This window comes from Phascolarctos cinereus, unplaced genomic scaffold, assembly GCF_003287225.1.
Source record: "Phascolarctos cinereus isolate Bilbo 61053 unplaced genomic scaffold, phaCin_HiC Scaffold_726;HRSCAF=1367, whole genome shotgun sequence".
Lineage (NCBI taxonomy): Eukaryota > Metazoa > Chordata > Mammalia > Diprotodontia > Phascolarctidae > Phascolarctos > Phascolarctos cinereus.
In genome coordinates, this window is record NW_027556098.1 from 253,254,307 (window position 1) to 253,281,955 (window position 27,649).

Consider the following 27,649-nt stretch of genomic DNA (forward strand, 5'->3'; position numbering starts at 1 on the left):
ACCATATCAGTATTAAACTTACCTGGAATTGAGCCATTAGTGCCAATGGATTATTCTGACTGTTATCAAATGTTAAAACATCAAAAATGCCAGCACAATTTACTCGCAACCTTTAAGGACCAAAGAATTAGGGAAGAGAGACAGAAATCAATTTTCTATTTATATATTACATGAAATGTATTTCTTCTTTAACTGTCTATAATAAAATTCTTATTTTTCTCAAATAACGGCAAATTTCATTACCAAAGGAATTCAGATAATATCTGGGTTAAATTATGCCCCCTGAAACAACCATATGTTGCAAAAGCTTGATAAAAACACAGCCTTCATGCAGCATGGGTGTTAGAGTCCTACTCTTCTCTTCTCCCTCCCACATCCTCTCTCTTTACCCAAATGACAACTTCTTAGGTTTTATAAAGAAGATTCCTGTGTACTTTTTAGATGGTACTAAAAGTTATTTTTCTTAATTTTATGACCTTCTGCTGACAAAATTTTTCAAGCACACATCAAATAAAGGAAGAATTCATTCAAAACCACAATAGATACCTGAATAGGATATACAAAAAGGCAAGATTAAAATATAAATGACTGATTTTTAAAATATTACTAATTCCTCAGATACTGGTAGAAAACAACAAAACACAAAGAATGATGTGAGTACCGTGTTTTGCCAGTTATCAGAATCTTTGTTGGGTCCATAACACGACATGCCAATCCTGCTGTATGAATAGTTCTCAAAGCAGAGCTGAGCTGGACAACATACGCCCAAATAAGAGACTCTGGCAGTAACCCAGCATGCTGTCTTGGTAATGGTCCATCATGCTGACCTAAAAAGCAAAGCAAAACAAACAAAAAACATTTAAATGCATTATATCATAAAACTTTCATTTCAACCATAAGATTAAAAAAAACACATCCCAAAATCAGAAAGAGAAAAAACATACAGTCTAGCATAGAGTTCTACACAGTGTAGGAACTTAAGCTGTTAAAAGAATTAAAAAAAAAGGCAGAAAATGAAAATTTCAAAACTATAATTTAAAATATGGATTCTTATTAAGATGATAATTATATGTAACTAAGCAATTTTAAAACCCTCAAATTTCCACATTAGGTAACATCTTTCATATACTCTAAAAACAAGAAATACAATTTCTTTTATTTAAAGGTCTACACTTGCCTAGTATGGGCATATTCAACAATGAATAAACATCACTTTAAATAAGAGTATTTCACTATTTCACTCAAGAATGTATAATTACTGTTATACTGTAATTGATCATTCAGGGAATACTACAGCTGTTGCTTTCTGCAGATTAAGTGTTGAACTGCATGCATATTCAAGTCTCACATTCAATTGTGATCACATATCTGTGCACCTTATAAAGTCATCAATAAAAATATGAGGTCTTAGTCAATGGAAAACCAGCAGAAACAATTAATTATTTTAAGGAAAATCTTCCTAAATGTTTAACCAGAGTCACCAAAGGAGGCAGAAGACAAGTAGGGATGAGTAGGTGACAGTAGCAAAGTAGCAAATGAAAGCATAGGAGAAAAAAAGAACAGAGGTCACTGTGAGGAACTACACATAATGGATTGCCTGGGGACTTGGAAATAGGGAAAGGACCTGGATTTTCACAACAATGAGGAAAAGATCGTTCACATCTCATTACCAGTCATTTTAAAAAAGCTATATCTGGATTTGATCTTAGAGAGTTAACAAGAGCACTAAGAAACAACCACTCACTCCATATGCCTTAGAGTTAGGCAATAATTCAGGCCAAAAGTTAGTCAACAAACATACAAAATAGAGTAGAGCTGTAGAAAGAAAGAATGAAAATTAATGATCCATAATAACTTTTGGTTCTGGATATTATTCCATGACCTTTCCCCTACCAACTCTTTTTTTTAAAAGGATGTTTAAGTGATGTCTGCAATCATAAAAAGCTTTCAGAAGCAGTTTACTTACAAAAGAAAATATTATAAGTACTGACAAATTTTAAAGAGTTATAATTATCTTAAATGAAATTAAATTCATAGCTAATAATGTATATTACTACTAAAACACAAAAAATTATTATCCAGGCTTGCTTATAAGCAGTGGCTATATGACACAATGATATATAGTGATTTTTAAATGATGCAGTGCCCATGATACAGGGCACAAAATTTGGCTTTAAATTTTCTTCTAAAGTAACAACGTTTCCCTACAACTTCAGAAATATTATTCCAGACCTCTCAATTGTTAGAATTGTTCTAATCACTCAATCTGTGCCTCAGTCAAATCAGCAAGCATTTATTAAGTACTCAATATGTGCCAGGAACTGTGTACTAGAAATACAAAGAAAATTTAAAAAGGACACTGTCGGAAAGGAACTCACAATCTAACCAGCGAGACAACATGCGAACAACTTTGTATGAACGAAATATATAACGGGCAAATTGGAGAAACTTACGAGGGAAAACACTACCTGTGGGGATGAAGGAAGTTGGAATGGTCTCTTGCAAAAGGCAGCGACTGAGTTGAGTTTGGAAGCCCAGAGGCGAGATAAGGAGGGACAACATTCCAAGCGTGGGAGACAGCCAGTGAAATGCACAAAATTGGGAGATGAAGGGTCTTTTGTGAGGGACTGTAAGAAGGCCAATGCTATTGGACGGTAGAATACATGAAGGAGAATAAAGTGCAAGAAGACTGGAAAGGTAGGAAGGGATCAGATTTATGAAGGACTTAAAAAACAGAGGATTTTATATTTGATGATGGAAGTAACAGGGAGCCACTGGATTTACTGAAGGTGGGTGAGGAGGAATGACATTACCAGACCTATGATTTCAGAAAATCTCCACAGCAGCATCAGGAGAGAAGTGTTGTTACAAGTGATGTTAAAAAGACAGGGCAGGAAATGGGAAAAAAAGTGGATTGGGAAATAGGGGCTAGGAGTTGAGAGATTAAAAAGCCAAAGATGAGGCTGGGAAGACAGTGGCAATCCCAACTGTAAGGAAGCTAGGAATGAGGGAGGGTTCTGAGGAAAAGATAAAACATGTGGAGTTTAAGATGTCTATAGGACATTCAATCAGAGATGATAGAAAAAGCAGTTGGATAAATAGATCCGAGAATCAGCTGCATAAAGATAAATAAATCCATGGGAGATAAGATCAGCACTAAGCAAAACACTGTATAGAGAGAAGAACTAAGACCTAAGCAAAATAGTATCTAGTGAGAAGAATGCCCAGGACAGAACCCTAGGGAACACTCGTGTTTACTGGGTATGACTTCGAGAAAGATCCCACAAAGGAGAGTGAGGGGAAGTAGCCAGAAAGGGAGGAAAATAAAGGAGAGAGCAGTGTCTCAAAAAATCTGAGAGAGAAAATCAAGAAGAGGGTGGATAGTGTCCAAGGCTACTGAGAAACAAAGAAGCCTGAGTACTGAGAAAAGGTCATTAGTTTGGCATTCGAGAAATCATCAATATTTTAGGAGAGCAGTTTCAGCTGAACGGTGAGGTTGGAAACTGAAGTACACAGAATTCAGAAGGCAGTAAAAAAGGAGAGATGTGTAGTCATCTTTTCTCAAACAATTTAGCCATCAAAGTGAGGAGAGATATGGGGTGATAGCCAAGGGGCTGGATCAAGTGAGGACTTTTTTAAGGATGAGGGAGACATAAGCCTGTTTCTCAGGCAGCAGAGAAGCAGTAAGTATATAGGGAATAAAGACTGGTGAAGGAGTGAGGATATCAGAGGGGGCATTATGGTGCTGAAGACCATAGATAGAATGGGGTGGAGGATGCACATAGAAGGATTTGCCTTGGCAAAAAGGGCCACCTCTTCATGTGAGTCAGGAATGAAGTAGGAAATAGTGAAAGAAGACATCTGAGTGATGTAAAATGAGGAGGAGAGGATAAGAAGTGGCTTTTGGTGAATTTTTTCAGTGAAGTATGAGGCAAAGTTCTCAGCTGAGAAGGTAGAAGAATGGGGCAATTTGGGAGGGATGCAAAGTTTTAGAATAGCTAATATGGTGAATGAGATAGTGATTCAATTAAAGAGATGTAAAAGAAGTACCCTGCCGCAGTGACAGCCCAGTTGGGATGTACAACACAACTCTGTAATGACTGTTCTGGTTAGCAAGGTTTTGTGATTTTCTCCAGCTCTGTTCAGTGATGAATGGAACTGAATTGAATTCAGAATTGAAGGTAATAGATGGTGAGGGTAATCCAGAGTTAGTGCTTGGCAAGACAATATCATACAAGCAAGGGAATTGAATGTGCATGATGTTGTAGAGTTGAACTGGTTCACCAAGAGGTCAAAACAAGGACGGAAAGGAAGTGAATGTAGCCACTGTAGCGGTAATGGTGTTGGGAAAAAGTAGAGGAACTGGAAAGTCACAAAAAAGAAAGGCAACAGGGCAAGGAGTTGTAAGAAAGAGAGAAAGATAAAATAATAAAAGATTATTATCAGACATAGGAATTTCAACATCCATGAACATGGAAACAGAAAACTTGTAGGAGATAAGATTCAATAATTATAACCATCTCTGCATACAGCTGAGGAAGAAGTAGAGAAATCATCTCAAAGAAGCTTTAAACTAAACTAAAGTCTTTTTCAAGTGACAGAACTAGAATTTCTCCTCCTTTTAAGTTTAGGATTCACTGTGTTTCCCAACAACAAAAGCTAGTTAAGACACTAAGAAGAATGAAAATCGTATTAGCTGCTGCCAAGAGAAAACTGTTCCTGTCAGTACATGAATTCTCTTAGAGTAATTTAGAAATAGATAAAATTCACATCTGACCTTTTCTTTGTAAAGTATACAGTACAACATTCTTACAAAGAGCTAGTGTCTTTTTAAACAATTCATGTCTGTGAGAAGCACGGTTTCTAATCATCCTACAACTAGTAGTGTATCATCAACTTTAAATAGCTAAGAAAAATGGACCACTGGCCTGACACAACTCCTCAATGCATATGCACCATTTCACTCATGAAGAAGATCACAATTTCCCTTAATGTTTCAGGTTTTTGGTCATTTAAGAAAGTAAAATTTCAAATGAAGGCAAAGAAATTTATGTTTTAACCTGATAACACTAAAAAATTAGCTAAGATATTATATCCATCCCACACTGTGAGTTCATTTAATTATCCAAATGTTTGTGTCATCTAGATTTAGTACAAAAAAGGACTCTTTGCCAAAAGGCTACAGTTTGGAAATACTTGCATGAGAAATTGCTTTCCCTTGCAATTGTACATGCAAAGCATTTTATTCAATTTGATATCCCTTTAATACATGATGCTTTCAGTTTAAATATACTATTACTAAAGCAGTGTTTTAATAATTAGAAAAATTGACAGATTTATGATAAAAATGAATATTTGACTCCTGGGAAAACGCTATATTTATCATATTTAATATGCTCAACATACCAGTAAATATAAAATCACCAGAAGAAATCTATAAATTAAAGAAGCTAACAGTCATTTCACAGGTGTTCATTACTAAAATAACCCAAGTTCTTACAACTATATTATTCATCTGTCAAGGAAAAGCTGTACCTATACCACATCCCTTTCAACAAAATTCTATGTGCTTGCAAATGACATAGCAAAATGGAAAATTATACAACTGACCACACTTTGTGACCGAGAATTTTATGTGAAACAGCCGTGTAACCACAAATTTCTTGTTTTAACTGTCAGAAATCAGAGAGTAAAATAACAAAAAGTATTAAAAACGTCTTTAGTTTTCATTTTGTCGTTTCCCTGAGAAGATGGCTCTGCAATCTGAATACAGTCTTCATAAGACCACAACCTTGAAAACATTTGCTAGATTGTGAATTTAACCTTTAAAAAACCACAACAGAGGAAGGGATCTCATCACACAAAGATTTAATAAAGATTTAAAAAAGACTCAAACTTTTCACTAGCCAAAGAATCAGAAAATAAGATAGAGTAGAAACTCAAGAGACTCAATAGGTGAACATCTTTTATATAAAAGCACTTTATATTTCTCATGCATCTGGATTTACTCACTCCCATTACTAAAAGAAAATGCTCACTTTTAGAATAGCGTTTTTTGGAGCAGCTAGATGGTGCAGTGGATTGAGCACTGGCCCTGGATTCAGGAGGACCTGAGTTCAAATCTAGCCTCAGACACGAAACACTCACTTAACCCCACTGCCTAGCCCCCCCACCAAAAATAGTGTTTTTCACAGATGTTGATCTAAACAGACCAGACCTTCCAACCAGAAAGCTGACACAAATGAAGAACTCTCTGTAGAAGAAATACGTTTCCTGAGAACCTTAACTGACATCAATTCTGCATCTCCTACCTGTAATTTTAAAACTCTCTACATAGGAAAAATAAAACTATTTCCCTCAAATTTTATGTCAACATGAGATCAAAATGGGGCAGCAAGGTGGCACAGTGGATAGAATGCCGGGCCTAGAGTCAGGAAAACCTGAGCTTAAATCTGGTCTCAGACACTAGCTGTGTGACCCTGGGCAAGTCATTTAACCCTGTCTGCCTCAGTTCCTCATCTGTAAAACGAGCTGGAGAAGGAAATGGCAAAACCGCTCCAGCATCTTTGCCAAAAAAAACCCCAAAAGGGGTCACAAAGAGTTGGAAACAAGTAAAAAAAGGCTAAAACAACAAGAGATTAAAATGTGATTTTACTTCTCCATGTTTTTTATAAACAACTGGCAAAAAGGAACAGAAAATGAATGGGTCTATGCTTAAATTCAATTTTTCTTTAAGACTCTTTTTACTATTTATTTTGAAGTGTGACTACCTATTCAACGCTGTCATCTCTAAAAAGATATTCCAGCATACTGTTCTCACCCACGCTAATTCTTAAAAAGCTGGGATTTATCTTCCATCCTCCTCTTCATCTATTCTTTAAGCCCACAAATGCGTGTCACAGAAAATTAAGTTAGTATCTACTGTCTAACCCTATTTCTTTTAGCTACTCTTTATTCAAAAGAAATAAGATCCATCAGCTGAAAGATTAAGGATTGTATTTATCCACATCTAATAAACAAACATAATACCTCTTCCAGGAAGCATTAAGTAGTTCTTAAAATACAGCTTGCTTCTCTTTTGCTTACCCCACTTTCTCTTTGTGAAATAGGCATCAGCACTAGGGTCATTAAAATGTCTGCTCGTCATAGTTTCTCCTCCAGCATGGAAATCATATGCAAACACAAGGGCTTAAAATAAAACACAAACACACAACTTGTTACTTAAATTTGGTTTCAGTAGCCAATGAAGTCACCAATAGAAACGTAATTACACATTACTCACAATGCTCTCCAAATGCTTTAGTGGTAAATACTTCACGCAATGTTACAATATTTGAGTGTTGAATTTTTTTCCACATATCAACCAATACCATACATTTTGTATTAACAAGTCGAAAACCTATTAAAAGAAAAATTAAATTATATTTTTTGTTTTTATAGTCATCATTCAGATAGTGGAATTTTCACATCATGGCCTAACAAAAGTATCCTCATTTATAACTTGAAAAATAAATTGTGTGACATTTATTTTCAAGTTAGGCTAAATTGTTTCATTACTACACTTTAAACTTAAATCAATCAACACATTTAGAATTGTTTAAATCAAGTTAGGTACACTAATTTTAAACAAAGATAAATGAACTTGATTACCATGTATCCTCCGAAGGCAATATGGCAGATCATCTTTGCTGTTTACAGCTTTGTAGCATGATGTAATATACCCAAAATTACTTGATTTCTGTATCCGGTTGGGTGGTGGCAGTGGTTCTAAAGGGAAAAGGCTATGGTAGCTGTCAACTTCTGCAGGAACCGCTATAGCAATTTATAGGGAAATAACTTTAGACTCTTAGCACTTGTAAAGATTCAATAGTATCAATCAAGTGTTCAAATATATTTTTTGTATTATAACTCGCAGAAAATATTCAGAAATGGTTTTATAAATCAAATTCTCTCATTCTGTCCTAAAATAATTTAGCATTCTGAAACCCATACCATAAAGTTACCAAAACACAAAAGTCCTTAAGCTAGCACGAATCTCTCATCTTGGTTACAGACTATAACTCAAGTAAGTTAGCAAGGAAAGAGAAATATCAGAATATTCCCCATTTTGCTTTTGAGAAAATAACAGCAAAATTGGAAGAGACAACATTATATTTTAAATAAACATTTTTATTTTATGCAAAATAAATTGCTTAAATAAGGGAGTAGAATATGCCCATATCACCTCTCTTGAAAGTCATTTAAGTCAGAGTTATTGTTCAAACATGATTTCTTCAGTATGGGAAACAACCACTACAGCTACAGATTGACAGCCTGTTCTTAACTTCTTAAGTTGTTAAGAAAGTTGTCTGAAGCACAGAGTGACAGAGCTGAGGAAGGACTTGAACCCATGTCTTCCTAATTCCCTAGGCAACACTCTATCAATTATACCAAGCTATTTATAATCACAGAAAAATGCTTTAAAACAGTTTCAAAAAGTAAAGCCACAAAATTAAATTTAGAAAAATTTTGACTCTTTACGTGTAATCACTGCTTTGAATAAGTAGTCAGCTACGTGGCACAGGGCAGAGAGTGTAAGACTTAGAATCAGGAAGACCTGAGTTCAATCCCAGCCTCAGACACTCACTAGTTTTCTGACCCATCAGTTTCTCCCTCTGTAAAAAGTGAATAATAATAGCACCAGCCTCCCAGGGTTGTTTTGAGAATCAAATAAGATATATATATGTGTGTGTGTGTGTGTGTGTGTGTTTATATGTACACACACACACACACACACACACACACACACATATATATATACACACATATACACACACACATATATATATATATATATATATAAATAGAGAGACAGAGAGAGATATTGCTTTGCAAACTTTAAAATGCTAATTAAATCCTAGTTATTAAGTGAAATAAAATCCTTTTAGGAATTCTCACTAAAAAGTTTTATAGAAGACATGTTCAAAGTGGTCTCATTTACTATACATAACTGTCAATGTCCATTCTAAGAAATTTTCAAATTTCCAATTTAAGCAACCAGAAAACAAAAAAAAGTGTATTTTCCCCAACATTTGATGAGTAGGTAATGATTTAGTTTGAAATTGAAATCTTTATTCTCAGGATGATCTACAAAAACGACTGCAGAAATAACTTACAAGTGCAACAAAAGTATGGAATTATTTGACATAGTTACATATTAACTTCCACATAAAGCACATAAAATGATTCTAAATAATACCAATCAAAGAATTAGGAAAGGGCGATTTCTGTAACAATTCACTCATTCCTGAAGGGCTAACCCACAAGAATGTGCTCTAAACCAACTTTTGCCTGCAAAGTTCTAGCAAGTGGAAAAGTATCAACTTCTGGATAGCAAATTCCACTAATGAGGAAGTTTTTTCTGACATCAAATCTAAATCTACCTCTTTCTAAGTTCCATGCATTGTTCCTTTTTCTGATACCAGTAGTTAAGCAAACCAAGTCTATACTCTCTTCCACAGATACTCCATCTCATTCTCTCTCCTTCCCTCTTTTTCCTCCCTCAAGTTAATTTGCTTTTTACCTGGGATATCTGCTTGATCAATTTGAGCCATTGTTATTAAATGCCGGTTGATCAGCTCCTAAGGGAAAAAATATAGGAACTCATACAATATAGAACACGACTACTGGAACCTCATTTTCCTATCTTATAACAGAATAAAACAGATATTCAGCTTCTCAGTTATGTACATTGTTCATGAAATATAATATTTCTGAAGAGGTGAAAGATCTAGGTTCTGTAATCAGATAGACCTGCACTCAGACTGAGTTGAGTTATGGGTTCAATAACCTAATATAGCTTTATTAATTCTGTTTGGTTAAAATCTAACCTGAAATTAACATAGCTCTATAAAACTACATATGTAATCCCAGAAACAATACAGCAGTTCATCTTTAACATTTACAGCTTTGTAGACTAACATGACGTAGATAAAACCATTTGTTTTCTGTTTCTAATTGGGTGTTTAGAATAGTCCTAAATAGCAGCTATCAACTTCTGTACTGTAGGAATTACCAGAATCATTTATAAAGACAATAGGATTTAGCTGTGGGAAGGGCCTTACAGATCACCTAAGCCAACCACTTCATTTTATAGGGGCTTAGAGAGGGTGAGTGACTTCCTCAGTCATGAAATCCAGCTGGGAGCAGAATGCCAGTCCCTGAGTGGTTCAAAAGAATCCTCTTGTGTATGTATGGGAGGGACAGAAAAGCTCTTATCTGTGAAATGAGGGGGTTGGCCTACATGGCCAGGTCCTTTAACTCCAATTCTGGCACTGTATTTTCGAAATCATATTCCCATGGAAGTGGAGTGTAAAGTTTAAGTATGATACCTTTATATAAATACCTATGTCAAAAAAGTTGTGCTAATTCATTTGCAAAACACTTAATTTTTTTTAGTTAAGTTCAGATACTTAAAATACTCAACATAAACATTATGTGTATATGTAGTAGCCAAAAATTACTTACTCTTTATCTACCCACCTTCATTTGAATAAAGTATTTAATTGATAATCTACAAATACTTTCACTCTGCCACCCGTAAGAGATGAATCATTTAAATAAAATTATAAAATAAGTTTTATACTGAAACTCAAAAACATCTTCATTTCCCTTTATCAATAAATTTCCTTAAACATACAGCTAGGTCCAAAATAGTACAAATAATCCCTTGAAGTGTTCACATTATTCAAATTAGCACTGAATATTGCCATTGGGCTAGAATTATTTATCATAGTTTATACAATCATACCTTAGAATAGTGTGAATCAGAATATATGAGACCACATCAAGGGATACATTATACACAGAAGTACCAAACTGTATATTCACACCAACTTAAAATGTGTAATTTTTTAGTTTAATTTGTATCTTACTACTACATTTGATTAATTAGTTACTGTCATTTGAGACACTACTTCAATGCCTCTAAAATATTACACTATTTCTTAGATCTGGTTCTTTCTTCCCCAAATTATAGTAGTTATTTTAAAAATTTCTATTCTCAACTACAAAAGCATACCTGCCGGAGTTCATCAGCCATGAAGAAGGAAGGTGCATTTGCTTTTGGTTGCATATATGCAACATGAGGTGCAGTTGGAGGGTAAATATGATAGTTGGGAAATACCTAAGAGGTGAAAAAAAAATTATGAAAATTGGTTTTAAATATAAGACATCACAATTCTCACAAACGTGTAATTTCTAAATTAAAGAAAAATATCCCAAGAAATAGGTGTTAGCATTAAACACTCAATCTATTTTAATCACATAAATCACTGTAAAATATAAAAGTAACTAATCTGTAATTAACAAATACAGGATAGGATTTAAGTTTTGGTGGGAAAAATGAGTTCTGTGGAAAAGAGATGCTAAACCTTATGAAATTTTGGCAGATTTTTAAAAGTGATTAGGAAAAAAAAAGATAAGCAATAGATAAAAAAATAGAAAAATACTGAAGAAAATTTGGAGGGACTTCCAACTATAAAGTAAGACTGCTCTGGCTACCAACACCAGAATCCAAGGAATAACTACCACATTGATGAACATCTTTTGACTGTCTCATTCATGATGGACCTTTTAAATTATTTACTTGTTAACCAACTCTTCAAGGGTCAAAGATCACAGGTGCCAATTTACTGTAAAACCCAAGTGAACAGAAGTTTGTGACAAGGTGCTTACTCTCCCAATTTTAGAGATACCTAAGAACCTGTGCTCTTTCCTTCTCTTTATTTCTTCTTCTTTTTTTTCTTTGCCTTTTCTTTCTTCTCCTCTATCTACTCTCACGTCCACTGATCCCAACTCAACTGGGATTGGAGTATAAACAAAAATAGACAAGTAGTATATTTTTATGTAAATAAAATAAGTTTTTAGCATTTCACTTACTGAGTAAATATATCTGTTCTACAAACTGAGTTGAACATTTTTAAACTATTCTTTTTTATATAAAAATAACTTACATTATTTTACTTGAATGTGGCCCAGAATTCTCTCTCCCCCAGACCCCTATCGTCAGTGACCTCAAAAGGCAAAAAAAATTCCCCACCATTCCCTTAACATAACCCACAAGTTTTTCCGCAATCATTTGCAACGTTTCAGGTAACTGCATGACACTATTTCTTGTTTCAGTTTCCTCATCTCTAAGTATAATGCTATCTGTCCTAACTCACACGACAATAAAACATGACTATTATCAGACTGATTTGAAAAATAAACACACAAATGAGGTATTTTTAAGCTCTCTAAAAGTAGCTTACAATTTGGAAAATGAAGAGAACTTCCACAGATGCTATATTAAATATAAAAGAACCCAGGTAAAATACAATAAAGGAAATCCCTTGTGCCCATTAAACACTTATCTCTTTCCTAGAATTGGAAATCTTTTACTTTTGAAATAACTTGACATTTTCCAGAGATGAATAATGTGGCTATATTTGCACTTAAAAATTATCTAAAGGCTTTTCCATTAAGATCTTGAGTTATCAAAATTTTAATCAAGAAATTCATGTATTTATTTTTTAAGAAACAAAAAGTATTATCTGAAAAACATCAAAAGCATGGCTTTAAAAAAAAAAAAGAGAAATACTACCTGAAAGTAAGTTTCTGTTCTAATTGAACAACTCAGGATTTTGTGTTATCTGTTCCACGATCACTTTGGGAAAAAATGACCTTAAAAAATTTTTTTAGTGTATTATTAAAAGGTAATAAAGTGGAGGCAGCTAGGTGGCGCAGTGGATAAAGCTCTAGCCTTGGAGTCAGGAGGACCTGAGTTCAAATCTGGCCTCAAACACTTGACACTTACTAGCTGTGTGACCTTGGGCAAGTCACTTAACCCCAATTGCCTCACCCCCCCCCAAAAAAAGTAATAAAGTATAGTCACAATTTTTGAGTTGGTCACAAATATTCCTGAGACAAAATTATGATCAATACATTTTCAGATGAACATCTTTAATTACCTCTACAATTCAAAGAAGCACTAATCCTTTACATCTGCTTATATACAAATAACAGCTTATTACTGAAATGGAATATGACTTATCAGTTTCAATTCCTATGTTAGCACCTAACATATTTTGGGGGAGCAAAAATTATTTTTAATCAGATTTATGGCAGAGTTTGTTTGGCACAGAGTAAGGAGAGGTAACCTGGCCTGTTTTGCATTGCTCACTTGTCCTGCGTCTCTTGGTCATTGTGCTTACATCGTGATTTTGACCTATGTATGACTTGTGACGCCTTTCTCTCTGCTGAGCCTTGGCTCACCCAACAGATCTCCTACCCAATCATTACTTCGTTCTACTGGCCATGACAGCTGATGAGAAAATTATCAATTCACTCACTCTCCAGCTGTCCCCTCAGTTAAAAGATGTTATCAGTTCATAACCTGATTTCTTTAGATTTAAAGCTTCTATTTGAAAAACTAACCATAATAAGCCAACAAGAATCCACTCTTATAATCACTGTGAAGAGGCATTTTGGTAAGAAGGAAATGCCCTGAAAATTGCAATGGGCAAGGGAAAGGTAAAACATGAAATAACATATGCCCTTTGGTTAACAGCAATTTATCTAAAATGAAAGGAACCTGAAGGAAGGAGTGAAAGAAAAAGATTTAAAATAAATAAAAATTGTGGGAGCTTTAAACTAAAGTAGAAAACCAAATCAATTTCACTCTTTTTAAGAGAGTAAAGTTGGCAGTAGAGTGAGGCACGAGAAATTAATCCTTTCTAAATCTAATCAGTCATTCACTCCATTTATATTTGAAGTGACAAAAATGAAAACTTTTATTTTAAAGGGCAATTTAGGTTGAAATGTTGTCATAGTATTGATTTCTTCTCCCAAATACACATACCATTCCAGTCAAAGGTGCTGGAGTTGTGTCAGTATAGAAGTATGTTGTTCCACCTACAGTTTCCTTCTGGATAACCTGGCCAGTAGATGAAGTCTGAGAAACAGGATTATTAAGAGGTGTAGAGGCACTAGAAGGCACCAAGTAATTTGCTGGGTTTGGAGTATGACTTCTTCTTCTAGGTGCAGGAGATGTATGTGGAGTAATTTTAGGGGAATGAAGAGGCGAGGATCCAGCAGAGAGTGACATTCCTGAAGAAAATGTAAAATATTTTCTTAACTAAATCATTTGTTTTTGATAAAATAGTTTAAAAACTATTAATTTCTGAAAAACTCACTTTAGTAGTTCTAAATCCTACTCAATAAAAGGTAACAATAAAGCAAAATTTTAGAGAATTTTATGAAAAGAATATTTTTAAGGTTCCCCTTAAAATGCAGTAATTATCAAAGACATTAGAAAGCACACCACAACACAAATCTTTTCCACATCAAAGATTATATTAAACACTTCAAAATGATAATCAATCATTTCTCAAAAGAACTTTAAAATTCTGTCAATGGCAAGATTGTGTTTAACAATTATCATTTCAAAGTATTTCACTGTTAATATAGTAATGCATATCACAACCCCAATATATATTTTACAGTATCAACAACTCTCAAAGGAGCTAGCAAAGATGCTACGCCTATTTTCAACTCAATATAGTTAATGGCACTTTTTAGGCACTAAGCCCAATCTATCTTCCCTAAGAGTTAAGAGACTGAATGCATGGTAGTTTTAAGCACTTTTTTAAAAAATTAAGTATCTTTTTATAGAATCAAGAAAAAAGAATGAAAATTACCTTCAACTATAAATACAGAAAAATTAAAATTTTATTTAAACTATTCCCTGGAGAATCATTTAACAATGATTGCTGGGAAAATAAGATAAGCATACCCACATCTACAGAACATAAGTTCCCTGAAGGTAGGGACTTTTATTCTTTTCTTTATATTCCTAGCACCCAGCACAACGCTTGGTACATGGCAGGCATTTAATAAAATGATTAATAACTGACTGAAATATACTAGGTGTTATAAGGAACTATGAAAAGATGACATTGTCTTTGCTCTCCAAGAACAAGTGCTCTTAGTACACTGAAGTACTTGAGGGCATAGTACCAAGTACAAGTGTGCTATGTAAATGCCATGCAAACTCACTTTGAATTCATGAAGAAGTAATTTTAATACTAGGAAATGTGATTAACAGAATATATTTGTTTATTTATAAAAATAGTGAGAACTTCTCTTATCTGAGAATAGACTCTGTTGGAACAGAAAACCTACAGGCCATAGTTCAGTTTCTCAAGCAGTGAGGATTTTTGGAATATCAATAGGTTTTTCAACATTCACAAAAGTCTGATTACTTTTTGGGAAATGAAGTACTGCTCAAAATCTGAGGTCAGCCGTACAGAAATCATTGCTGAGTACTATGACAACACATCAAGAAAAGTAGGTACGACACAAACGAAAGAAAAACCTGTGACAACCTCCCCTTTCCCCCATATTTATCACCAGCTGCACCCAGAAATCATATATTTTAAAACACCATCATATAGAATTTGTGAGGTTTGTAACTGCTTTCACAATTTCAGCAGAAAGCAGAGTGCCATTCTTGAAGAAAATGTAAAATATTTTAATTATATCACCTGTTTTTCATAAAACAGATTAATAAACACTAATTTATGAAAAATTCTATTTAGTCATTCTAAATCCTACTCAATAAAAGGTAATAAAACATAATTCTAAAGAAGTTCATGAAGAGAACATTTTTTCAAGGTTCCTTTAAAACCCAGTTAATTATCAAAGATATCAGAAAGCACACCATCAGACAAATCTCTTCCACACTCCAACCACCTCTTAAAACAAAGGTGTACAGATGGGACAGGCTTTGTACTGACTCCGATGCATGTCAGAAGTGAAGAGACAGGAAGGGTGGCTTTTGGTCAACTGCTACTGCCATACCGGAGAATTATGATAAAATTACTTTTGCTAATTCAACCCAAAAATATTGAATCAATGCCATTAGACACAAAAACATAGGCAACAGCATAAAAGAGCCAATGCATAAATAAATATTAACTTCATAGGAAACATAATATAATGAGAAAAGAACTTAAGAGTCAGAAGACCAAGGTCTAGGGTCACACTCACTTGATATTCAACTAACACATTATAAACCCTGAAGTGCTACATAACTGATATTAATATGAAGATGCTGTCTCCACTTTTCTCAAGGCCAAGTGGCATGTGGAGCAAAAAGATAATAGCCCATATTTATACAGTACCTTACAACAACTATGTGAAATAGAGAATAACTATCTAGGGGCAACTAGGTGGTGCAGTGGATAAAGCTGGAGTCAGGAGGACCTGAGTTAAAATGTGACCTCAGACACATGACACTTACTAGTTGTGTGACCCTGGGCAAGTCACTTAAACCCAACTGCCTCACCAAAAAAAAATAGTAATAATAATAATAATAATAACTATCTAGCAGATGAGGAGCTTGAAGCTTAGAAAGGATTAGTGATTTACTCAGTCACATAGCTAGTTAAATACTGAAGCCAATGGTCCTGATTTCAAGTTGAGATCTCTGTCCACCAAGTAACACCTACCAAAGAGATGTACTTGAGAAGAATTACCTGGATTTTGCAAATATACATGGAAATATAGGTAAGATGAAACAGTCACATTTTAAAAAACTATATGAACAACTGGCAAAGATGACAAAAGATTGAAACAGTCAATGTTAAAGGGTTGGTTGTGGAAAGTTAACATTACTGCATTGTTGGTAGAGCTGTGAATTTAGTACAATCATTCTGAAAAGCAATTTGGAATTATGCTTTGTTATCTTTTAACTGGAATACTACAGTAGTCTCCTTATTCTTACAACATATTAAAAAAAATATAATGCAGGGGTGGCGCAGTGTAAAGAGCACCAGCCCTGAAGTCAGGAGGACCTGAGTTCAAATCCAGTCTCAGACACATAACACTTACTAGCTGTGTGACCTTGGGCAAGTCACTTAACCCCAACTGCCTCACCAAAAAGCAAAAAAATTTTTAAATAAAAATAAAAAACAAATTAAGTGGCTAAAATGTCCATAAACCCAGGGATTCCACTGTTAGGTATATAACCCCAAGGAGGTCACTGACCAAGGGAAAAAGGGGGAAAAAAAGTTCCATACACACCAAAATATTTATAGCAGCACTTTGGTAGCCAAGGACTGGAAACAAAGTAAATGCCCGCTGACTGTGGATGGTAATGAAACATCACAGCGCCAGAAGAAGCAATATGAATACATAGAATATGGAAAGACTTGTATGAATTGATATAAAGTGAGGCAAGCAGGGCCAGGAAAATAATAAAAAATTTACAGAGAATAAGCTTGGCCTCTAAGAGGGGTTATGGGAAAATGCCTCCCTGCCAATTCTTTGCAGAAATGGGAGGTATGGGGTCATGGGTGTGTAACAATGTATATGATACATTTTAGATTTTTTTCTCAATGTATTGAGTTTGCTGAAATGTTTTCTTTTTTAAATTTATTTTTTAAAAAATCCTCTTATAAGGCATGGTGAAGGAGAGATGTAGAAGGAAATTTAGGCAATGCAAAATCAAAAGATATTAAAAACTTCTATTAAAAAAAACCAATAGGGACATAGCATTCTAAAAGGACTAGATCTGGAGTCAGAGGGTAAATCCTTGCTATGACTTTTATGACCTTGGGTAAGTCATCCTCCTTCTCTGGGCCTCAGTTTCCTCATCTGTTAAATAAGGGAGTTGGGTTAGATGACTTCTAAGATCCCTTCTAGCTTAAATCTATGATTCTATGATTTATGTGAAATCTTTTAAAAATATGCCAAGCCAATGACTTTTAATAGAGGTTCTTGGCCTTTTCTGCATCAGAGATATCTTTGGCAATCTGGACCCCCTTGACATCATGTTTTTAAATGCATAAAATACAAAGGCTTGCAAAGAAAACCAATTATACTGAAATGCAGCTATCAGAGTATTTCATAAACAAATAAAGTACTGGACCCCAAGATAAGAACTCCTTACTTAAAAACTGAGACTAGGGGAAAAAAAGGGGTGAGGGAAGCTGGGGAGGAGGAAGAGGAAGAGGAAGAAAAGTAAAATATTTTGGAAGATTCTGTAGTTAAACAGCATTTAAGAGTACACAGGAGGAAGTCTCGTGCTTATGACTAAAAACAGCTGTTAGTTTGTTTAATCAAAAGTCTAAAGAACAAGTGTGAAGCATGACAGTGATTTGCCTGAGTCTTCTAGTCAATGCTGGAGTAAGCCCTGGGGAGAGTTGACTTGACCAAAGATTTTGGAGGTCAGGCTTCAAGTCTCCACCTACTTCTGCTGCTGCCCTGCTGCTCTTTTTTCCCAGATATTATTTTTAGTATTCAACATTCACTTCTATAAACGTTTGAGTTTTAAATTTTCTCCCGCTCACTCCCCAAGATGGCTCTACATATACATTCCTATTAAACATATTTTCACATTACTCCTGTTGTGAAGAAGAATTAGAACCAATAGGAGGAACCACAAGAAAGAAGAAACAAAACAAAGCAGAATAAAAAAAAAGAGCAAATAGTATGCTTCGATCTGCATTCAAACTCCACGGTTCTTTCTCTGGATGTGGATAGCATTTTCCATCATGAGACTTTTGGAGATGTTTTAGATCCTTGCATTGCTGAGAAGGGCTAAGTCTGTCAAAGTTAGTCATCACACAATATGGCTGTTACTGTGTATATTGTTCTCCTGGTTCTGCTCACTTCACTCAGCATCAGTCCATACAAGTCTTTCCAGGTTTTTCTGAAGTCTGCCTGCTCATGATTTCTGTTTTTTTGTTTGTTTGTTTGGTTGGTTGGTTTTGTTTTAGGTATTTGGGGTTAAGTGACTTGCCTGGGGTCACACAGGTAGTAAGTGTCAAGTACCCGGTGTGAGGCTGGATTTCAACTCACTGAACTCCAGGCCCAGTGATCTATCCACTCTGCCACCTAGCTGCCCCTTGCTCATCATTGCACAGTAGTATTCCATTACATTCATATATCATAACTTGTTCAGCCATTCCCCAACTGACTGGCATCCCCTAAATTTCCAATTCTTTGCCACCACAGAAAGAGCTGCTATAAATATGTTTGTACATGTGAGTCCTTTTCTCATTGTTATGATCTCTTTGGGATACAGCCCTAGAAGTGCTATTGCTGGGTCAAAAGGTGTGCATATTTTTACAGTCCTTTGGGCTTAGTTCCAAATTGCTCTCCAGAATGGCTGGATCAGTTCACAACTCCACCAACAATGCATTAGTGTTCCAATTTTTCCACATCTTCTCCAACATTTATCATTTTCTTGTTTTGTCATGTTGGCCAACCTGATAGGTGTGATGTGGTACCTCAGAGCTGTTTTGATTTGCATTTCTCTAATCAGTAGTGATTTAGAGCAATTTTCATATGACTATAGATAGCTTTAATTTCTTCATCTGAAAACTGCCTTTCTTCATCTGAAAAAATATCCTTTGACCATTTATCAATTGGGGAATGACTTGTATTCTTAAAAATTTGACTTAGTTCTCTACATATTTTGGAAATGAGGCCCTTATCAGAGAGACTGGTTGTAAATTCCTTCCCAGTTTTCTGCTTCCCTCCTAATCTTGGTTACACTGGCTTTGTGCAAAAACTTTTGAATTTAATGTAATCAAAATTATCCATTTTGCATTGCATAATATTCTCTATCTTTTGTTTGGTTTTAAATTCTGCTATCTCCATAAATCTGAAAAGTAAACTATCCCTTGTTTTCCCAGTTTGCTTATAGTATCAAACTTTATATCTAAATCATGAACTCATTTTGACTTTATTTTGGTATAGGGTATACAATTTTGGTCTATGCCTAGTTTCTGCCAAACTCTTTTCCATTTTTCCCAGCAGTTTTTGTCAAATAGTGAGTTCTTATCCCAGAAGCTGGGGTCTTTGGGTTTATCAAACAGTAGATTACTATAGTCATTAACTTGTGTGTCTTCTGTAGCTAACCTATTCCACTGATCCACCACTCTATTTCTTAGCCAGTACCAAGTAGTTTTGATGATTGCTGCTTTGTAATAGAATTTAAGATCTGGTATGGCTAGGTCATCTTCCCCTGCATTTCTTTTCATTAGTTTTCTTTTGTTCTTCCAGATAAATCTCATTATTTTTTCTAGCTCTATAAAATAATTTTTTGGTAGTTTGATTGATATGACACTGAATAAGTAAATTACCTTAGATAGAACTGGTCATTTTTATTATATTAGTTCGGCCTATCCATGAGCAACTGATTTTTTCCAATTATTTAAATTTGATTTTGTGTGAAAAGTGCTTTGTAACTGTGTTCATATAGTTCCTGGGTGCTCTTCTCTCTACACACAGGTCAGCGATGTAGGATCAAAGACTACTGAGCTTCCCATGACCTTGGGAAGATAATATTTTCAATACTGTAGTGAGCCTCACAAGTGCCTCATCCCTCTAATTTCAAACAGGTCACAAGGACTCCACCAACCTCTGTTCTGACCATCACACACGCCCAGGAATTATTCATTTGTCCTACCAACTCTGGGCATTATATCCCCTCTCCCCATCCTCTACCTATGTACCTCTTGTTCAAAGAAATAACCAAATCAACAATATTAGTGCTGACTGGAAAGGAATGTAACAATCATCATGCTAACAGTTCTACATCAAATCCTTCCACGAGTTGTAAGTTGCCTCGGGAAAAGCTCCTGGGCCGCTAGGCCCTACCCTTTCATACTAATCCATGTCGACTTCATCCCTACCTCTGTCTATCCCTCTTCATCCTACTCTTGAATGGGTAGATGGAATAAGTATTGATTGAGTACTTACTATGTGCCAAGCACTATGTAAGCATAGTGCTTCACAAATATTATCACATTTGATTCCCTTTCCCTCATGGTTTCTGGAACCCAATCCTATCAAATTACAGACCTGTCACTCTCTCCAGAAATTACTCTGTATGTATTTTAAACAGAGTTTTCTAAATAGATGCTGTTTCCACATAATCAAATGTAAGCTCCTTGAGTGCAGGAACTATTTAATTATTTCTTTTTGTTTTTATATCCTTAGCATATTGCACATTGCCTAAGACATAGTAGGGGCTTAATAAATGCTTGTTAAATTGAAATGAATATTCAATTCCAGGGTGTGGAAGTACATTCTTCCAAAGGCATTTTGAATATTATGTCTATAAGAGATGGAACATTTTCGTGTTCAGAAAGCAGATAAGTCAGGTTCCTAACAGCTGCATAATCCAGACAAAGCTGCCTTTATACAGAAAGCCACAGTTGTGGAAAAGTCCATTTTAATAAACAGTGCCTTGTTGACCAAGGAAAACAATTCAAAACGACCTTACAGTAATGTTTCAGAAAGAAATTTAATCTCTGATGTGCACACAATGACCTGCACAATGAAGTTTGGTGCAACTATATGGAAGGTTTATCTCATCTCATATATATCCAATAATCATAGTCGCGGTCAACAAGTAATGAAAGAAAAAAGTCTTGTTCTACTGGAAGGCAATTATTAAATGATTTGACACCAAAGGAATCCTTTTAAAAATGCAAATCACACAGACAAGCTTTATGAAATAATTACTTTAAGAGACTGGAATAAAGTTTTTCTTTCATGTAGCAACTGGGCTCCTTTCCCTAATAACTAGATAATCATTTCAGTGTCATTGAGGACTTGAGATCCTTTCCCTTTCTGGAAGAATGCAACAGAGGATGTCTTCTCTAAAACACAGGTTTTAGAGAAAAAAAATCTTTTCCAAAAAAATATATACGTCTGTTTCGCCTCAGATCATTTGCTTTCACACTTCAGATTAGTTCCTTTCATACAACTACATTTTGTGTTCCATCAACATTCCTACTCTTTCATAATAAGCAAGAGCTATGATCAGTGAAAGGTTCTTTATCAGAGGACCAATTGCTTGCACTTTTTTAAAACAAAAAGAGTTACATCAACCAACTACCTAACTCCTTTAACCAAATTTCATGTAAAGCACAACATATTGATTTTGTGAAATAATCACTGGATTTTAGTCCATGGAAGAGGAGTACATTCTATCACATGGCCTTTAGCAACTTCAGTTTCACTGATTAAAAAATTGCTTCAGCTTCTTAGAAAAGTTCCCTTTCCTCTGGTTTATATAATAAAAGGAACATTCTTTAGTGTTTTATAAATAAGACAATGAGGTCCAAGGTGGTAAACCAACTCGATCTTGCCTATGGTCACAGACGTTGTAGGTAACAAAGCCAGGATTTAAGCTCAAGTCCTTTGGCTTCAAATCCAGTGCTTGCTCTTTTGTGAAGACCAAACCAATGGTTTCTTAGACCATTCTGGAGACATGTTCTTATGGTTAGCAACTACAAGGGAAGGAGAAGAAATGAGTAATGGGTCAATCATTACACAACTGGTATATATAAGCTCTAGAAGTAGCACAATGGCATACGGGCAGTACTGGTATCTTCCAAAAGAGACTGTAATTTCGTCTACAAGGAAAAAACCACCAAAAAAAGCAAAGCTAACAATGAAATAAGTTAACATGTTATGGTAACAATAACAAAACTTCGATGTTTAACTAAAGGTATGTTAAGGGAACATTTATATGATATACAGGCACATGAATTTTATAACATTAGTCTGGAATGCTCATTTTCACACGCCTCAAAATTTTATGTGGATTCATTGGTATAAATATGGCAGGTCCACATTATGGCTCTCTTCCTATGCTTGCTTTTTCTCCCCATCTATCATCTCTGCCTCCTCCACACCTTGGACTCCATTCTTGAGTCACTCAGTTCTATCAGTAAGCAGTTTTTGTAGTAATAATGATAATAACAACAGCAATAATTATGATCTTGCTGGAGCCTAGCTCCATCTTCATCAAACTCCCCACAATCCTACTTTCTAGCACCATTTTATGTGTTGTCCTTCCCCATTAGAATGTAAGCCTCTTGATAGGAGGGACTGTCTTGCTTTCTTCTATTTGAATCTCTGGTGCTTTAGAATAGTACCTAGCAAACAAGAAGTACTTAGTAAATGTTCATTCTTTCTCCCTGTCTCACTTCAATCTAACTTAAACAAGAACAAGCTTCTTGAAAAATGGAAAAAACCCACATATATTATAGACATATATATCCTTTTAAATATAAATTAACATACTGAAAATAATATACATAAATGATAGAGAATAAGTAGGTAGTCCAGTGGATAGAGCACTGGGCCTGGAGTCAAGAAGACCTGAGTTCAAATCGGTTATCAGACACTTATTTAACTATGTGACCCTGAGCAAGCTGCCTCAGTTTCCTCATCTATAAAATGGGGATAATAGCAGCACCTCTACCTCTCAGGATTGTTGGAAAAATTTAAATTAGATAATAACTGTAAAGTGCTTAGCACAGTGCCTGGCATATAGTAAGCACTATATAAATGTTAGCTTTCATCATAATCATCATCATTATTATTATTACTATTATTAATTAGGACCATATGAACTTAATAAAAAAAAACTTGATGGAAATGATCAATTATCTAGAGAGATTAAACTGTATAAATTTAAACTTATAAGCAATGATTTTTTAAATTAACAAGCATTTATACTTCCTCCTCCATCAGGAGGGAAAAAAAAGAGTTTATAACAAATAGACATAGCCAAACAAAATAAATTCCCATATTGGCAATGTTAAAAAATGTCTTTGTATCCCCAATGCCAGCTACTTACCAGGTGCTCTATAAATGTTTGGAATTAATAATCTGGTGTTACAAAGCACAGAGGGCATGCATTAATAATTTCATTTGATCCTTACGTACGAAGTGGGTAATGTGACTATTACTGTTATTAACATACAAGTTTAAATGATTTACTTCTAAGGCTGCACAGCTGGGAAATAATACAGCTTGACGCTCAAGCTCAGGTCTTCTGACTCAAAGTATGGTACAACTCTCTTAAGAAGGACAGAGAACATAATACTTCAAAGAATCACAAGGAATTTTCGCTTTCTAAGGGGATGAAATTAAAAACTTCCTATTCACAGAGCTTAAGAAAATTTAGGGAAGCTCTCTCATAGTCAAATAATTCTCAGTAATAAAGTAAATGTGAAGCAATATGTCAGACACCATAGTGGGAAAGGCAAATAATTTAGGAGAAATGAATAAAAGATGTAGTTTAACTCTGTATTTTAATTTGATAACAATAAGTGATTACTACATACAAGGCACACAGCTAGGAGCTAGAGACAGAAAGACAAAGAGATCCATCCTCTGTGATCTCACATTCTCTTGCGGAGAAGGTAATAATATAAGCAATGGGAGTAGGGAGTACTAACAAACCGAGGATCATGGAATGTTTCATCAAAGTGACAAGGCCAAGCTTTCAAGATCAGGATTCTGAGAGGCAGAGAGAGAATAACTGGAAAGAATGTATAGAGGCAAGAGAAAGAATGTTAAGCTTCAGTTTGTTGGGAGCATAGAGATGTAAAAGAATATGAAACAAGGATGCAAAAGTTGCCCAAGAGCAGATAATGGAATCTAGGCAATTTTATTTTTTTAAACAAGTAACAATATGGAGTCACTAAAGGGTTTTTAGCAGGAGTGACAGGGTTAGACCTATGCTCTAGGAGAATTATTTTGGTAGCTGTGTAAAAGATGGATGATAGAGAAGGAAGACAGGAAGCAGGGATGTTACTGAAACAGTGGCAGGGACAGCCTACACTAGGGTGGTGGCAGTATTAATGAAGAGAAGGGCATGGATATAAGATATTATGGCAATAAAACTGATAAGATATAATAACTAAGTAAAAATGAAGACAGAGAAGAATGAGTTGAGGATGACTTTTAAGTTGAAATCTCAGATGACTAAGAAACAGGCTTCAAAAAAGGAGCAGGTGAGAGGTGAAAATGAGGTTTTTAAACATTTCAGTTTCAATTAATAAGACATCAAACTTGATTTATTGAACATAGAATATAGCTTAATGCACTCCAGAGAAAAAGAAAGTTGTTTTTCCTTTAATCACAATTAATTTGAAAATAATCTCTCTCTTTTTTTTTTAAAGACAATGGCTACAGCAGCAGTTAACAGACATAATCACACTAAACATTGCAAACAAGAATAAGTAAGGACTAGCTACAGTAAACGTCTACTAATGGCAAGCTTTCTGTTAAAGGGCAGGTGGACTAGCCCACCTGAGCTGATCTAAAATTCTCAAACCAACCACTATAATAAAATTACACACAGATCCCCCTCCCCACCAAAAAAGGAACATTCTTTGTCTTAAATCATTTATATGTTCCAAATACAATTCCCACAACACAAGATGCCTCAAAAAATATCTTGTTGATAAGTGGAATTAAAAGGAGGGAGAGAGGAGTGTTGTAAAAGGTAAATGCCTATATACAACTCAGAGCAATTCTTTTAATGTGCTAATTAACTGCTAATTACAAAGATGTGACACAGCTCTTATCAATTCAAGTTCCCACAGAACAGCAAAGTGACCCCTTAATCACACACAAAAATCCAGCTACAGAAATGTAACATTTGGATTCCTCAAGATGTTCTTTTCTAAAGGATATGTATGTCCTGCCAAACAACCTCCTGGATATTCCAAGGCTACTATGAAAGAAACAACAGTCATACGTGATTTCAGAAATGAGATAGAAGTTACAGAATAACTTCTGAAACAAGAGTTTCTGCGACTTATACACACCAAATACAATACCACCAAGGAAGCAAATGAAGAAAAATAAGGTTATTTACCATTTTACCAAAGTCTCACTGTAACACTGTTCTTAAAACTACCAGATAAATGCTGGAGGACTATCAAATGATATACAATTCTCTCTAATCACATGACCAAGAATATTAATTTATGAAAGAGCTAGTAATTACAGCTGCAGTCTACAGAGAATAGCTCTCTAACTGAATCCAAGGCAACTTAGTGGCTAGTGGCTTTGAGAACATCAAGTTGAATAGCTAACTACTAACAGACAATACACAGAACACAGCTTAAGGAGAAACTTAGTTGATTTCCCTAAAGAGGGGAAAAATATTATTAAAGATCACTTTTCAGGGCAGCTAGGTGGCCCAGTGGATAGACCACCAGCCTTGAAGTCAGGAGGACCCGAGTTCAAATGTGGCCTAACACACACAACACTCACTAGCTGTGTGACTCTGGGCAAGTCACTTAACCCCAACTGCCTCACCAAAACAAACAAAAAACCCCAAACTTTTCTTCTACTGTTATTGAGTGAAAGGATAAAGATTATTTTAAAGGTAAGCTTGTTAAGGTTAGTGACTGGAACTAGTAGCAGAATATTTGTTATATGTGGGCGTAAAGCATAAGTCAAAAGACCTCAGGGGTTTGGATGCCGGGACTGGCCTTAAGCAAGTCACTCTCTCAATATCCTCATGTAACAGGGATGTTTATAAACCTCTTTCACAGGACTGAGGTAAGGAAAAGTGCTTCATGAACCTCATAGCTCTAAATAAATGCATTATCATTATAACTCTCAACAGCTGTTACTCATTATAAAATTAGCTTACAATGTCTGATCTCCTAGATACGATTTCCAAATTAAGTACACAATAATGACTGAACTTATAAACATGAAAAATGTTTTAACTGCTGAAATTCACTGCTAAATGCTGATTTATACTGGGAATGTTTGCAGCTAACAAAAATGTATCCAAGTGGTGTGCATTATTAGGAGGGAAGCCAGTGTAATCCTGCTACACAAATTGTCAACTAAGGATCCTAACATTTTATTCATCTGTCATTAAAATCCTTGTCCCATACTTGACAAATGTCTGAGTCAATAAGGAGATGATGTAGAAAACCAGAAATGAACCATTTGAATATTTTAATAATTACTTCCCACCATGTCAGTTTCTTGGGGGGGAAGGGAGATAATCCTTATAAAATCTTAGTTTAAACCAAGGTCCCTTAATTGTTTATTACAATTGTTATGGGGGCCATCTCCAGTCCTCCTGATGTGTATCTGGCCACTGGACCCAGGTGGCTCCAGAGGAGAAAGTGAGGCTGTGACTTTGCACAGCCCTCCCTTACTTAAATCCAATTCACTTGCAAGTCATGACATCACCTCCCTGGTGTCATGGTCCTCTTCAAGAATGAAGGACAAACAATAACAACAACAACAACTGTTATACTGATTCACAATAATATTTATGAATGCCTGAACTGAATGGCAGTTGTCCTAAAGGCACAAAGTCCATTTTAGTTTACTACACTACCAAGCCTTTCGAACATGTATTAAGCTCCTACTATGTACTAGACATTAAGGATCCAAATCGAAAATAATAGTCTCTGTTCTTTTTACTTACAGTATACAGGAGAGGGTGGAGACAAGATGGCAGATTAGAGGCAGCAACTCAGCTAAACTCTTCCAACACTGCTCTCCAAACAACTTTAAAATAACACCTCAAATCAAGTTTAGGCAAAGGCAAAGAAGCAGAGAGGGGAACAACCTGTGGGATAATTTGGCCAGAATGTGGAGCGCATAAATAGGAGTACTGTGCAAAACTCAAAAGATAAACAAGAGTCTAAAAGTGAAGGGCTTTTTAAGTGTTAAATGGAGACGGCCATATTTTCTTAGAGGTAACAGGGAGCCACTGAAAGCTCTTGAACTGAGGAACATGGTCAGACTTGGGCTACGTGGAAGTAGAGAGGGA

At 35.2% G+C, this 27,649-nt stretch overlaps 1 protein-coding gene across 1 annotated transcript in view; it reads right to left on the minus strand.

The window, feature by feature from the left end:
• Nucleotides 1-27,649, minus strand: part of PAN3 (poly(A) specific ribonuclease subunit PAN3) — a 146,974-nt gene that overhangs the window by 20,658 nt on the left and 98,667 nt on the right. The window contains 8 exon segments of the mRNA XM_020997122.2: nucleotides 23-110; nucleotides 662-827; nucleotides 7,087-7,188; nucleotides 7,283-7,399; nucleotides 7,651-7,812; nucleotides 9,563-9,620; nucleotides 11,060-11,164; nucleotides 13,880-14,127. Coding sequence (XP_020852781.1) covers nucleotides 23-110; nucleotides 662-827; nucleotides 7,087-7,188; nucleotides 7,283-7,399; nucleotides 7,651-7,812; nucleotides 9,563-9,620; nucleotides 11,060-11,164; nucleotides 13,880-14,127 — 1,046 coding nt within the window.